The sequence below is a fragment of the Pangasianodon hypophthalmus genome, chromosome 14, assembly GCF_027358585.1.
Source record: "Pangasianodon hypophthalmus isolate fPanHyp1 chromosome 14, fPanHyp1.pri, whole genome shotgun sequence".
Lineage (NCBI taxonomy): Eukaryota > Metazoa > Chordata > Actinopteri > Siluriformes > Pangasiidae > Pangasianodon > Pangasianodon hypophthalmus.
The window spans coordinates 24,947,311-24,962,310 of record NC_069723.1 but is presented as its reverse complement, the minus strand read 5'-3'; the positions used below and the strand labels follow the sequence as shown (position 1 = coordinate 24,962,310).

At 37.9% G+C, this 15,000-nt stretch overlaps 1 protein-coding gene across 2 annotated transcripts in view; it reads left to right on the top strand.

The window, feature by feature from the left end:
* Nucleotides 1–12,602, top strand: part of ndc1 (NDC1 transmembrane nucleoporin) — a 16,883-nt gene extending 4,281 nt beyond the window's left edge. Inside the window, exons 6-18 of one of the 2 annotated variants that reach the window (XM_034310384.2) lie at nt 323–431; nt 513–564; nt 974–1,106; nt 2,257–2,349; nt 2,454–2,535; nt 4,025–4,189; nt 5,274–5,534; nt 5,653–5,762; nt 6,611–6,661; nt 8,612–8,675; nt 9,703–9,803; nt 10,614–10,774; nt 12,274–12,602. In XM_034310384.2, coding sequence (XP_034166275.2) covers nt 323–431; nt 513–564; nt 974–1,106; nt 2,257–2,349; nt 2,454–2,535; nt 4,025–4,189; nt 5,274–5,534; nt 5,653–5,762; nt 6,611–6,661; nt 8,612–8,675; nt 9,703–9,803; nt 10,614–10,774; nt 12,274–12,337 — 1,446 coding nt within the window. In that variant the 3' untranslated portion in view covers nt 12,338–12,602. The remainder of the gene's footprint in view (nt 1–322; nt 432–512; nt 565–973; nt 1,107–2,256; nt 2,350–2,453; nt 2,536–4,024; nt 4,190–5,273; nt 5,535–5,652; nt 5,763–6,610; nt 6,662–8,611; nt 8,676–9,702; nt 9,804–10,613; nt 10,775–12,273) is intronic. The other variant, XM_053239816.1, reaches the window with a different exon arrangement.
* The last annotated feature ends 2,398 nt before the right edge of the window (nt 12,603–15,000 follow it).

Below are 15,000 nucleotides of genomic sequence, written 5' to 3'. Positions count from 1 at the left end.
GTAATGATGTAACGTGTATGTATATGTCTGGCCACGCCCCCTTTGTTTTTCCCTCCGCATCACTGCATCACTACTTTAAAAAATACGAAATGTTTGAGTGGAAACACAGCTAATTAAATTTTTTGAAGCACTCGAAGAACAGCAGAGGGGCTGAAGGAAGAGGTCTGTGATTGGTTGGCTGCCATGTCAATCTAAATATATCTTCCTGTTAAAGTGGGCGTGGCTTGGCTTCAAGTCTGTAGTGAGTCTGGCTTGTGAGACTGTGTTTTAAACCTGTGTGTGTGTGTGTGTGTGTGTGTGTGTGTGTGTGTGTGTGTCGCAGCAATATAAGTACATGCGCTTTAAAGGCTCTGCGTGGTGGCTGGTGAAGTGCAGCGCTGTTCAGTCTTTATACTCCGTCAGGAATTACGTCATCCTCTATTTCCTCTTCGGTACGTAACGATCAAACCACTTTAAACATCCAAAAAAAAAAAGTTTTTCCTAAATAACCATTTGTTTTTTTTATCTTCTAGGGCACATCCCCAGGACGTGGATCTCCAACACACTGAATCTGCATGTAGACAGGTTTGATACCTAGCTAAGATGAGCTACGATGTTTTTATACGTAATTTTACGATCATGTTCCACTTGCTTGTCGCTTGTGGGCGTGGCCTGTCCAGCGTTTACAATTTATTTTAATACCAGTGTGAAGCGTGAGCATCCAACGTACAGCTTACTTCCTGCTATACGATTCAGACACATCACTACTGTTTAAAATGTATTTACGTTTTTTTTACGTTACGCTCGGCTTCGTACTATCTCCGTTCTCGGATCAGATTAGCAAAACGAGCTACGGCTAGCAGTACTAGCTACGTAAACTCACCAGAGGCTCCAGTGAGGTTCTTCCTGACGTCTCTAATAAGACGACTACGACAGGATAAGATGAAACCGCGGTTATTACGTTTTTCTGATATTTTTGTCGTTTCTGTTTCAGTTCCGTGCACACTCTGGACTCGTTTGGAGGACTGTGTGATGTGTCGTTGTTCTATCAGCTGTGGATCAGTGGAACGTTCCTGCTGCTCACCTGGTACCTCACCGTGCTGCTCTTCAGGATCTACGTCACCGAGGTACATGACAGCGAGCTCGCTTCGTAAATGAGCGTTTTTTTTTATTTTTTTTTTTTACAGACTACAGAATGCGTGTCTTACAGAGAAGAATTGTTTCCGAGTTAGCCTGATTGGAATACGTTTATTTTAGAAATTTGATTTGACATTAGCTTTAGTCGGATTTTTGTCATTTGGATTTGTTTTTAGTCAAATTTTAATCATGTGGATTCATTTTTATTCAGATTTCCGTCATCTGGATTCTTTTTTACTCGGATTTTCGTCATTTGGATTCCCTTTAGTTGGATTTTAGGCATTTGGATTCGTTTTTAGTTAGATTTTAGCCATTTGGATTTGTTTTAGTTGGATTTTAGTTATTTGATCAATTGATTAGTCCAATTTAATTTTAATTTGATTTAGTCTTAGTCAAAATTTGGTATTTTGATTGATTTTTGATATTGGATTCTTAGTTTTAGTCAGATTTTAGTCATTTGGATTTGTTTTAGACATTTGAATTTGTGTTTAGTCAGTTTTTAGTCATTTGATTATTTGGTTTAGTTTATGTTTATTTTAATTAGATTTAATTTTACCCAAAATGTAGTTGTTTGTTAGTTTTAGTCAAATTTGATTGGTTTAGTTCTCTTTTAGTCACCTGTTTTAGTCTAATTTTATTCCTTTGTGTTTTTTTTTTTTAAGTTGCATTTTAGTCATCTTTTAGTTTTAGTCAGATTTTATTAATTTGAATGTTTTAGTCAAATATTTTTTGTCTTAAATTTTATTGTTTTTGTCTTATATTAATAATTTGATTGTAGTACTAATCAGATTTTAGTCATTGTACTGTTTGTTGTGTTTTAGTTAAATTTTAATTTATTTTTTTTATATTTAAACAGCTGTTGAACAGTTAGCCAATAAAACTGGGTTAGGAGTATGTCTTACCCTTAAAAAAAAAAAAAAAGTTTCCGACATTTTTGCACTGTTTTGAGGAAAACGTTATCAAGACAAAAATTAAGTACACGTTTGAGGTTTTTATTTATTTATTTTAAAAATGTGGGGAAGATGCTACCTTTGTCCTGAAGATTTTTTACACTGTTTTGAGAAAATCGTTATCAGGTTTGAGTTTTTTTACTTAGTTACGATTTTATTTTGTCGTAAATCACTCGTCGTTGCCGTTTAGCCGTACAGGTTTCCGGTTCAGTCGACATTCGCTGAGGACGCAGAAGAGTGTCTACCTAAAGTCCTGACTGAAAAGAACGCCTTGGTCATGAAGGTACGCGCCGTCGCTAAAACAACCGTTATTTATTTATTTATTTTTAAAGAAGACAATTTCTTAAGACATTCAAACATTTCTTCGTTTTGTGTTTGTGGTGTTAGTTTCTCGCGCTGCAGGATTTGGCGTTACTTTCCCAGCATTCCCCTTCACGCAGACAGGAAGTCTTCAGCCTCAGTCAGCCAGGTAACGCTACTTCCGTCCCTCTACGTGTTGAGCGCTAAGCTCATATGCTAACTATGAATTAATTTATTAGCTAGCACCTTTGTTTGGGGGTGTCTAGTTTTCTCAAGTGGTTAAAGTTGCTAGGCAACTGTGGAGTGTAGCTGTTGAGTATAAGCTAGCTACTTACCGTGGCTAGCGATCTGGCTAGCTAGCCTGTAATTGTTATGTAAAAGTATTATATACAAACAGTAAATGATGTTAATGTTGTAGCTAAGGTAACATAACTATAGCTAACATAACTATAGCTTAAAAAAAAGTTAGTTAAAAAAAATGTTAAAATGCTAATAAATGTCCGGCTAGCTATGTCTGGCTAGCTAGCCTGTAATTAAGTGTTATATACAGACAGTAAATGATGTTAATGTTGTAGCGAACATAGAAATGCTAAAATAGGTAACATACCTATAGCTAAAAAAAAATTTTCTAACATAACAAATGTTAGCTTGGCATTTTTAATGTCGCTAACATAAATAACGTACAGAAGCTAACTTAATAATGTCATAGAAAACATAGCAGACTTCAATAACATGGCTAACATAACGTATCACAAACATAATTATATATGAATACATGATGATAACTAACATTGTAGCAAACTTATCTAATAACGCTAACGTAATGTTACAGATGTTAATGTTAATGTCGCAGCTAACGTTGCTAATGTTATTAACGTAGCTACAGTAGCTAACGTTTCTGACATACCTGATATTTTAGGGATATTAGTTTAGTTTGGCATTTTTGGTTAGCGATAGCGATACAGAAGCATCTGGAATGTCAACATTTCCCTCAGACGTTACCTTACACGGTAATTACACTTAGGTTAGTTAGCGGTTGATGCTATCTTAGTGAATAACATTATTATGTTAAATCAAAGCTGTACGAAAAATTTATTCTGTCAGAATTTGTTGTGAATAAAATGTTTAAATGGCTAAATGGCTAAGTGGACTTGGATTAGCTGTTGATGCTAAGTGTAATTACAATGTAATAACAGTTTTTCGGTGCATTTTCTTAAGACTTAACCAGCACATCTGAGGTAAATGTTGACGTTCCGGATAATTCTGTGTCGTTTCCATAGTTATTGTATGTTTCAAAGCTGTACGAAAATTTATTCTGTCAGAATTTGTTGTGAATAAAATGTTTAAATGGTTAAATGGCTAAATGGAGTTGGATTAGCTGTTGATGCTAAGTGTAATTACAATGTAATAACAGTTTTTTCGGTGCGTTTTCTTAAGAGTTAACCAACACATCTGAGGTAAATGTTGACGTTCCAGATAATTCTGTGTCGTTTCCATGGTTACTGTGTGTTTGTAATGTGTGCTAGCCATCTTGTTTTACTTATTCATTAGCTAGTTTATGCACAGTGTTTGTATTTCACAGTTGCCTAGCGCTGTTGTTGTTGATGTGTGTGTGTGTGTGTGTGTGTGTGTGTGTGTGTGTGTGTGTGTGTGTGTAGGTGGACACGCTCACAACTGGAACGCTATCAGTAAGGAGTGTGTGTCACTGCTGAGTGATTTAACACAGCGTCTCATCGCTCATCACGACGCCGTAGCATCTAACGGCAGAGCGAAACCTCCGTCTGAGAGAAGTGACGCAAGATCCAGCTCGTCATCCTCCTCGGGTAACACACACACACACACACACACACACACACACACACACACACACACACACTGATATCGGACCGATAAATCGAATCAAAATCGCCAAACTATTCTTAAATGCTAGCAATATTAGCTACATTAGTTATGTTAGCGATCTTTGTAACATTATTTGTTAGCAATGTTAGCTATATTGCTTTTAAATACAATGTTAGCTATGCTAGTTATGTCTGGGATATTAACAATAGTTATGTAAGCTATGTTACATTAGTTACATTATTAAAACGTTACATTATTTTATTTACGTTAGTTTTCCTAGCTGTCTTAGTTATGTTAGCTACATATCTAGGTGCTAGCATAGCTGTTTAGGTACGTTAGCAAGCATGTTAGCAAGTTAGTGTTAGTGATGGCTAAGTTTAGGTCCTTTAGCTTTGTTGGTTGTTAGATATTTCAGTTACTTGTTTGTGACGTTAGTAATGTTAGCTACATAAGTTATGTTAGTTATGTTGAGTTAGTAGTATGTTAGTAGCGCTGATGTTGTTTTTGCTACAGTGTTATTTATGTTTGCTAAAACCTTAGTTATGCTAGCTTTGCCAGTAGTTATGAGTTATTATCTTCATATTTAGTTGTTTCTGCTACAACATTAGTTAAGTTACAATGGTATGTTATGTTAGCTTTGATGTTGGATATATATTTGGTACCAAGTTAGTTATTTCAGCTTTGACGTTAGTTTTGTTAGCTTTGACGTTAGTTTTGTTAGCTTTGACGTTAGTTATGTTAGCTTTGACATTAGTTATGTTAGCTTTGACGTCAGTTACGTCGGCTTTGATGTCAGTGATGTTAGCAGCGCTGGTTATGTTAGCAGCATTGGTTACGTTAGCTATGTTAGCTTCTGTACATTAGTAATGTTACTAATATTAGTTCTACAAATGTTAGCGACTGTAGTTTTGTTTTTTTGGTAAATGTAGGCGCGTGACATTTATATTTGAGTCATGACTTTATTTTTAATGCCCTGCCCCCTTGTAGCTTTTGATGACAACAATAATAATAATAATAATAATAATAATAATAATAATGTCCAAGTTGTTGTTATTTTCTCTGCAGTGACGTCAGGGACGGAGGATCTTCCTCAGACTCCTCGCTGCAGCGCTCTGATCCGGACTCCCGGCTCGGTGTTCGGTTCCGCAGTGAGGGGCGTGAACTCGCCCCTGACCGCCCCGTTCACCCCCGACCCGACCGCACCGTTCTCTAGCCCCGCCCTCAGACCCCTGCTCAGCCCGCAGGTCGCCCCGAGATCCTGGTTGGGTTCGGTCCAGAGTCCTCACGTCACTCGGAGGAACCCCAAACTGTGGAGCACGTCCACCGGTGAGGCGTCGCGCCATCTCTGGACACGCCCACAACTCTCCTAGCGGCCAATCAAATCTGTTTATATCATTTTTATAAAACGAGCTTTTCAATGTAACTCGTGGTCTTTTGATGTCAGATTCACAGGCCAATGGGAGCCCACCGCCGTCGCCTGATCCCGCCCCCAAACCTGCAGGCGAACAGAAACCCAGCTTCCTGTCCCAGTGGCTCCAGAACAGGAAGGAACAGGTGCTGAGAAAAACACACACACACACACATACACACACACACACATACACACACACATACACACACACACATACACACACACACATACACATACACACATACACATACACATACACACACACATACACATACACACACACACCTACACACACACACCCCTCTAACACAGTCACCAAATCTGCAGTGAGTAACTGCTGAAAACAGGAGAAATTCTGGAGTAATACATGTACGAACTGGAAAAGTGGGCGGGGCAAAGCTGTGATTACTGTACAGCATTACCAATCAGAAGGCTGATGTCACTCGTGTCTATTAAACCAGAGTTGACCTAGCGAGAGAAAGCTAAAGTAGCGAGTGATGCCAACCTAGCAAGCCCAAAGCGATCCCAGAGCTAACCTAGCGAGCACAAAGCTAACCTAGCGAGCGCAAAGCTAACCTAGCGAGCGCCAAGCTGACCCAGTGAGAGAATGCTAATGTAGCGAGTGATGCTAACCTAGCAAGCCCAAAGCTAATCTAGCAAGCTCAAAGTTAACCTAACGAAGGAAAGCTGACGTAGCGAGCTCAAAGCTGATGTAGCGAGAGAAAGCTAACCTAGCGAGTGTAGCGACAGTGTAACTATAACAGTCTGTTTGCTACATGGACCTTGATTTCATTGCTTGAGTGGCGTCTCAGACAGAAGTCTGTCAATCAAGTTTGCTCATTAGAATATTAGGCCACACCCACTAGGACAGTCTCAGGTCAGTGATTCAGCTGCTGTTTGCGGTTTAACAGAACACTGAAACTTTTTAATATTTATATATATTCAGTTTATTCACTGTTTTTTTTTTCCTGCTCTAAACTGTTGTGGTCAGGTTAAAGGTTTCGTGGCAAAGCGTGTGCTGGTTGTGTATTTGTTTAATAAGGTAAGGATTTCGTACAGATTTCGTACAGAAGCATGCTGCATGCGGGAACAGGTGATGGTGGATTGACCTTTAACCTTCTCACTAACCTTTAACCTTTACACTAACGAGCATTCGTTTTCTACGTACGTGCGCAACACGGAGCAGCGATTTCTCTAATTTGTGTTTAACTAGCTAGTTTTAGCTACTTTCTCTACGTATCTCGTCTGCTAAAAAATAACGCTGCACAGGCCACGCCCACTTGGCACAAGGCTTAATCTCCGATAATTGATCTTAATGTTAAGTTTAATAATCTCATGCTAGTGTGTAGCCGCTTTAGTAGCCGCATCCTCAGAAGCCCTGATTAGGAGCGGATATTTTATCTGGACTAGTAAGCTAGCTAGGCTAACTCACACGCTAGCTACACAACACGGAAATAAATTAGCTAACAATTATAAACGAAACAACTCCTCACACAGTTTCACTTTTCGGTCTTGAATTTGTAGGAAGCCTCCTGAATATAACACGAGTAGGTGATAATATTGCGATAATATCGTATTATTTATCGTATCATAACTCTGATTATCCACACATAGCTACGAACGTTTCAAATAATCGTACGTTCTTGAGCCGCTATTGTTCTAGGTAAATTTTTCCTTGATGTTAAAAGCGTGAACAAGTATAGCGATGTGTATGGAGGACAGAAAGTGCCTAATAACAATAAATAATTAAATAAATAAATAAATAAATGACGTACAGTATATATTAACGTACATTTATTTTTATTTTTTATTTATCGAAGGATGTATTTAAGTATATTTTTGAGCGATTATGAAGACGTAGTATCGATATTTATTGTGACAATCACGATTTTTCGGAGATATTGTGATATTTATTCTTGCAACAAAAAGATATCTTTTTATTTATCATTATTTTTATTTAGCTTTTCATTAAATAAGTAAATAAATAAATAATTGCTTATAATTATGATATCTTATAATTATTGATATCTATTGCGACAATTTAATCATGATTTTTTTTTTTTATTGCATTTTGAATTTTTTTTCTTATTTATAAACTGTCTGGAAGCAGTAGATTTCAGGTTTAAAATTTTATGCTTAATTTTTTTAAAATTATAAAACATTTTTTTTTTTTTAAACAATTTTTTTTACCCTTCAGAGTTTAATTAAAAAAAAATAAATAAATAAATAAAAAAAAAACAATAAAATGTATTTTTCGTAGACGGTAAATACATCATCGGAAAGTTTTTTCAGTCCTCAATAAATATGCCTGTTTACCTATAAAACTTTTTGTATTTTATAAAAATTTTATTTATTTATATAAATATATATTTTTATCTTTAATAGAGGAATTATTTTTTATTATAATTTTGCGATTTTTAATTACATGTTTATTTGGGCAATTCTTTATTCTCCTCGTTTCTGTGATCTTCCTCTTGTACGCTGAATCTCCTCGATGCTGCATGGTGTGTGTTTTCTTTTTCATTTCTTTTCCCTGCGATCATCCTGCGTCACGTATTTCAAATTAAAACGGCTAAAACTGATTTTTAAAGGTGCGATCTGTAATTTTCCTAGATGTGTAATAATCATATGCTTCAGAGAAATACTTTAGAATAAAAATAAATAAATAAATTTTTCAATCGGCTTATTGCCGTGTGATGCACCTGGATAGTGTTTTTATTTATTTATTTTTTTTTAGCTTGTTGACTTTGTTCTGGCCCTGAAATTAGCCACGCCTCCCCTGCAGGTATTAGAGGGCACTGAAAATTACAAACTGCTCCTTTAATTAAGCTGTACGTAGTGTTTTAGAGAACTTATCCCTGTCACTGTTTTTTTATTTTAAAGGTGTTGGTTAATTCTTACTTTTTGTTGATTGATTCCGTGTTTTCTTAAAACGAAACATATTTTATTTTTTCTCTAAATAATTATTTTATTATGTTTTTGTGTTAAACAGCTGCCTGAGGCGTCGAGTCAAGCCCTGTTTGCTGACAGCCAGGCGCACATCTGGGCTCTGGAAGGTGAGAAACTTTCTCACGGCCTCGTAAACGCAACGTTACGATGTTATAATGACCGTGATCGAAAAAGCGAAGTGTCTCTGATGCCCTCTAGTGGTGTACTGACTTTAAACCCTGTTCAAAAACAATGAAGAGTGGAGAAGAAAAAAGAAATAGAAAAGAAATAGAATTAATAAAACATAAATAAAATAAAACACATTTTTTAAAAAAAAAAGCAGATCTTTTGAGCCATGTTTTTTTGTGTGTGTAAAGACAAAAATAAAATAATATAAATAAATTTGCGATTTTATTTCCCTAGAAAAAAGGCACGTTGTGACAAAAATAATTCTTCTTATTATTATTGTTATTATTATTATTATTTCATTTTGTTCAATTTCTTGATCATTTACAGTTGTAACAAACGTTTTGTTGCGTTTTTATTTTCTTCGTAAAATGTGTCAAAATTAAAACACAAGATTTGCTGCGTCTTTTTTTTTTTTTTTTTCTTTCTTTTTATTTTTTCCGACATGTCAGAATGCAGCGTTTCTGTCAAAACCAAAAAACCCACAAAACTCGGACAAAAATACAATTCATTGGTAAACGTAAAAAATCGGATGCGAAACCGAAATGACAACGTAACAATCGTTAATTCAAATTCGAAACACAGAACTCGCAAAACGTAAAGAAAACGCAAAACTTGAATGCTAAAACTCAAGTGAAAACTCTAATCTGTGATTTGTTTGTGGCGTAGACGTGATTTTTGTTGCGAGCAAAACAAACGTAAGTAAGCGCTAGCGCCATCTGCTGCTTGTTTACTTTTTGTTTTGCACTTATACCCCTGCTAATATATCTTTAATTAGCAGTGGGTGGGGCTAACATTATAGCCAACGACAGCGAAAGTCCGACACAGCTCATAAAGGAGACGACTGATGAAAACGTTTCAATTAAATAATTTAATGCTATTTATTGTTATTAATTTAGTAATCGTATTAATTTACGTAAGCGTGTGGTACGTGATCGTGTTTGTGACGAAGAATTTTAATTTTTACAGGATTGTCTCATCTGGTAGCTGCTTCGTTCTCCGAGGACAAGTACGGAGTGGTGCAGACTACATTACCCAGCATCCTCAGCAGCATGCTCTCTCTGCAGGAAGTAAGCACAAAGAGAAAGAAATAAAAATGCTGCGTAATTTTGCGTAAAAAAACCACAATACAACAAGTAACAGTCTGTGCTAGCTACATTAAACTGTTTCGTATGTCTTTCGTTTATTTTCAGATTCATTTTGCGTAATTAAGACATTAATAACAGTCAGTTATACGAATTATTACACAGAAATATTACGAGATAGCTATTTAGCTACGTTTTACTGCTGAAGACGCCGCCATTTTGAGGGTTTCAAAAGTCGGAGCTCTCAAAAAATTCCTATTTTACAAGGTACGAATTCTATGAGGACGTAAGCAGTTTTTAGAAGTCGGAATCTCGTAGTTAAGAGAATTTAGTTAGCTTGTAATTATGAGATTCTAACTATGGCATGAACGCAGCTAAAACTATTAGTGATAGCTTGCTGTTGTTTGCTTTTAGTTAGCTAGAAATGTAACATTGAATGCTTTTTACAAGTTGGAATCTTATAATTACGGTAATTACGACATGGCATGAACACAATTAAAAATATTAGTGACAGCTTGCAGTTTTTTGCTTTTACAGCTTATTTCTCTTTTTACAAATCTGAATTTCGTAATTACGATAACTAGGGTAATTACGGTAATTACGACATGGTGTGAATGTAGCTAAAAATATTAGCGATAGCTTGCAGTTGTTTGCTTTTAGTTAGCTAGAATGTAGTTAGTAGTTAGCTAGAACATAACATTTTCAGTTTCAGATTATTTCTCCTGTTACATTTTTACGTTTCATGTTTAGCAGTTTTTTTTTCTTAGCTTCTAATCGAAAGCGTTTCTGTTCTAGGCTGTGGACCGTCACTTTAAGCTCCCTCACGCCTCGAGCAAGCCGGCGAAGACGTCGTGCAGTTTGGGCGACTCGACGTATAAAACCCTGCGTTTCGCTCTGAGAGCATCTCTGAAAACCGCCATCTACAGGATCAGCACCACGTTCAGAGAGCACTTACAGTAAACACCTCATATTTATTTCACTCGCGTGGGCGTGGCCTGTATGTGGGCGTGGTATATTTATGGGCGTGGTCTAACGTCTGAATCACTGGTAATGTCTACGTGCACTTCATAGTGTCTCCTTGTGTCATGTAAAGTGGGCGGGGCTAATCCTGAATAACACGTAATCATAACGATGATGTCACTCGGCTGTTTACCCTAAACTAAACTAAGCTACCCTAGCTAAACTAGCATGTAAAAGTGATTAGGAGCTAATCTTGTGAATGCTAACCTAGCGAGTAAGCGCTAACATTGCAGCTGAAGGTTGACCTAGCTACTGTAGCTAGCTGACATAGAGAGAGAGGGAAAGAGAGAAAGGTAACTGAAGGCTAACCTAGGAAGTCAGAGCTAGCTTAAAGTGTGAAAGCTAAACCCAGCGAGCAAAGGGTAACCTAGCGATCGATGGGTAACCTAGCAACTGAAGGTAGACCTAGTGAGTGAAAGCTAAACTACTGTTGCTAGTAAAAGAAAACCTAGCAAGTGAGAATTGAAAATAACGAGAGAAAGGTAAGAAAGGAAGAGAGAGCGCTAAACTAGCGAGTAAAACCTACCCTAGCTATCAAAGGCTAACCTGGGAAGTGAGAGCTAGCCTAGAGAGCGAAAGCTAGTTTAGCACGATAGAGCTAATATAGCAAGTCACAGGCGGAGTCTCAGACAGAGCTGTCAATCAAGCTGCTCATTAGAATATTAGGACACGCCCACCAGGACTGTGCTTTTATTTAACTCTGATTAATTTTCTGTAACAAACCAGCAGAGCCGCTCGCTCTCTCTCTCTCTCTCTCTCTCTCTCTCATCTCTCTCTCTCTCTCTCTCTCTCTCTCTCTCTCTCTCTCTCTCTCTCATCTCTCTGCATTACTTCCTTTCTGTCGTCTCCTTTTTTCTTCCTGTCTTTCTTTTTGCCTTTCTCTCTTTTTCCTGCCTTTTTTCTTTATTTCTCGCTTTCTTTTCTTTCCATCTTCCTTTTTCCTTTCAGTTGTTTTCTTTTTCCTGTCTTTCTCTTCTTTCGTTCCCTTCTTTCTTTATCCGAATTTTCTTTCTTTTTTCATTCTTTCTTTCTGTATTTCTTTTTGCATTTCTTTTTGTTTTCTGTTTTTCTTTATCTGAACTGCAATTTTCTTTCTTTCTTTGTGCATTTCTTTTTGCATTTCTTTTTCTTTCCTTTTTTCTTCAATTTTTCTTTTTCTTACTCTTTTGTTTTCTTTCTTTTTGTCTTCTTTTTCTGGTCTTTCTCTTCTTTTGTTCCTTTCTTTCTTTCTTTCTTTCTTTGACCAGGGATCCAGCTGCTGTTTGAGTGTTTAAAATAAATATTTATCTTGTTTCTTTGCTGGAGGTTTAACAGACACATTAACGGATGAGTAAAATAACGAGGAAATTAAATAAATAAATGTCGTATTTTTGATCTGAATATTGATTGGCGTGATGAGAATGCTGAGTGATGTCACTTCCTGTGTTGTCCTCAGTGCTGTCGGTATTCCAGCGGAGCAGCAGAAGAGACTTCAACAGTTCCTGGAGTATAAGGAGTAGCTTCAGCTTCTCTGAGGAAGAAGCCTCACCTCCTCACCTCCTCATCTTCTCGTCTACTCGTCTCCTCGTCTCCTCGTCTTCTCATCTCCTCACCTCCTCGTCTCCTCGTCTTCTCACCTCCTCGTCTCCTCGTCTTCTCACTTTCTCATCTTCTCACCTTCTCACCTCCTCGTCTCCTCATCTCGTCTCCTCACCTCCTCGTCTCCTCGTCTTCTCACCTCCTCGTCTTCTCACCTCCTCACCTCCTCGTCTTCTCACCTCCTCGTCTCCTCACCTTCTCACCTCCTCGTCTCCTCACCTCCTCGTCTTCTCACCTCCTCGTCTCATCTCCTCACCTCGTCTCCTCACCTTCTCACCTCCTCACCTTCTCACCTTCTCACCTCCTCACCTCCTCGTCTCCTCACCTCCTCATCTCTTCATCTTCTCACCTCCTCGTCTCCTCACCTCCTCATCTCTTCATCTTCTCACCTCCTCGTCTCCTCACCTCCTCATCTCTTCATCTTCTCACCTCCTGACCTCCTCGTCTTCTCACCTCCTGACCTCCTCGTCTCCTCATCTTCATGCTGAACTCATCACTGCGTGTCTGAAGATGATGATGGATCAGTATCACGTTTATTCACCTTTGGCTTTTCTGGCTTTATCTGAGAAAAAAAAACTTTTCTACACGTTTTCTCTGTTTGTTCTGTCGCTCATTTTGTCTGTGGCCACTTTATAAGGAACAGTTCTGTAATATAAATAAACAATAAATACCAAATAAAATATTGTTAAAATTCAAACGTCCACGATGTCCAGTTTTCTCACATGTACTGAATTTATTGTTCTTTTTTTTCTTTCAGTGTTTTGTCTTTTTCCCCTTTTCTTTTCCTGTCTGATTCTTCATTTTTCTTTCTTTTCTTTCTGCCCACTTTCTCTTTTTCTTTCTGGCTTTTTTTTTTTTTTGCTTTTGAGTTTTCTTCTTTTGCTCCTGTCTTTCACTTTTTCTCTTTCTTTCTTTCTTTCTTTCTTTCTAATGTCCACTAGAGGGCGCAGGTGTGCATTTTATTTAATCCTGAATCATTTTCTCTTAAAAAAAAAAGAAAAAAAAAAAAAAAAAAAAAAAAGATCATTTTGTGTAATGTCCACTAGAGGGCGCAGGTGTGCTTTAATTTAACTCTGATTGATTTTCTCTTCAAATGTATTTCTGAATTTTTCTTTCTTTCTTTTGTCTTTTTTTCTTCCTGTCTTTCTTTCTTTTTGCCTCTCTCTTTTTATTTTTTCTGCCTTTTTTTCTTTATTTCTTGCTCTCTTTTCTTTTCTTGTCCTTTGTCAGTTATCTTCTTTTTCCAGTCTTTCTCTTCTTTTGTTCCTGACTTTCTTCATCTGAATTTTTCTTTCTTTCTTTCTTTCTTTCTTTCTTTCTTTCTTTCTTTTTTCCTGCCCTCCCTGTGTTTCATCCATCCATTTCTTGTAATCTACGTTTTTACCTCCTTATTTGTGCTTTTCTGTTTGGTTTTGTCCTTCACACTCACTTGCAGTCTTTTTCTTGTTCTTTCTGTTCGTCTTTCCTTCTTTATGACTTCTCATTTTTTTGTCTCTTTTTATTTTTATTTCCATCTCTCTCTCTCTCTCTCTCTCTCTCTCTGTCTCTCTCTCTTCCTTCCTCTCTCTCTCTCTCTCTCTCTCTCTCTCTCTCTCAAGTCATAGTGAAAGTCAGCAGGTTGCTTTATTGGTGTGATAAATATTAACGTTTGTGTTGCTGAAGCTTGGATACAGACTTTGTGGTTATTTTGTAACTTGTTCCCAGAAATAAATAAATAAATAAATAAATAGAAACAAATTTATGTTCATTCAGCAGTACAGTCACAAAGAAACACTAGTAATGACAATAATAATAAAATAAATACAAAGTGATATAGTGTGTGTGTATGTGCATCCGCACGTGTGTGTGTTAAATATTAGATGTCGTGGTCACTCACTGTTCCTCACCTGGTGGCAGGTGTGTGTGTGTGTGTGTGTGTGTGTGTCACTCATTGTCTCTCACCTGGTGGCAGGTGTGTGTGTGTATATGTCACTCACTGTCCCTCACCTGGTGGTAGGGCAGGTGTGTGTGTGTGTGTGTGTCTCACTCACTGTCCCTCACCTGGTGGCAGGTGTGTGTGTGTGTGTGTATATGTCACTCACTGTCCCTCACCTGGTGGCAGGTGTGTGTGTGTGTGTGTGTGTGTGTGTGTGTGTGTGTGTGTGTATATGTCACTCACTGTCCCTCACCTGGTGGCAGGTGTGTGTGTGTGTATATGTCACTCACTGTCCCTCACCTGGTGGCAGGTGTGTGTGTGTGTGTATATGTCACTCACTGTCCCTCACCTGGTGGCAGGTGTGTGTGTGTATATGTCACTCACTGTCCCTCACCTGGTGGCAGGTGTGTGTGTGTGTGTGTGTGTGTGTGTGTGCGTGCGTGCGTGTGTGTGTATATGTCACTCACTGTCCCTCACCTGGTGGCAGGTGTGTGTGTGTGTGTGTGTGTGTGTGTGTGTGTGTGTATATGTCACTCACTGTCCCTCACCTGGTGGCAGGTGTGTGTGTGTGTGTGTGTGTGTATATATGTCACTCACTGTCCCTCACCTGGTGGCAGGTGTGTGTGTGTGTGTGTATATGTCGCTCACTGTCCCTCACCTGGTGGCAGG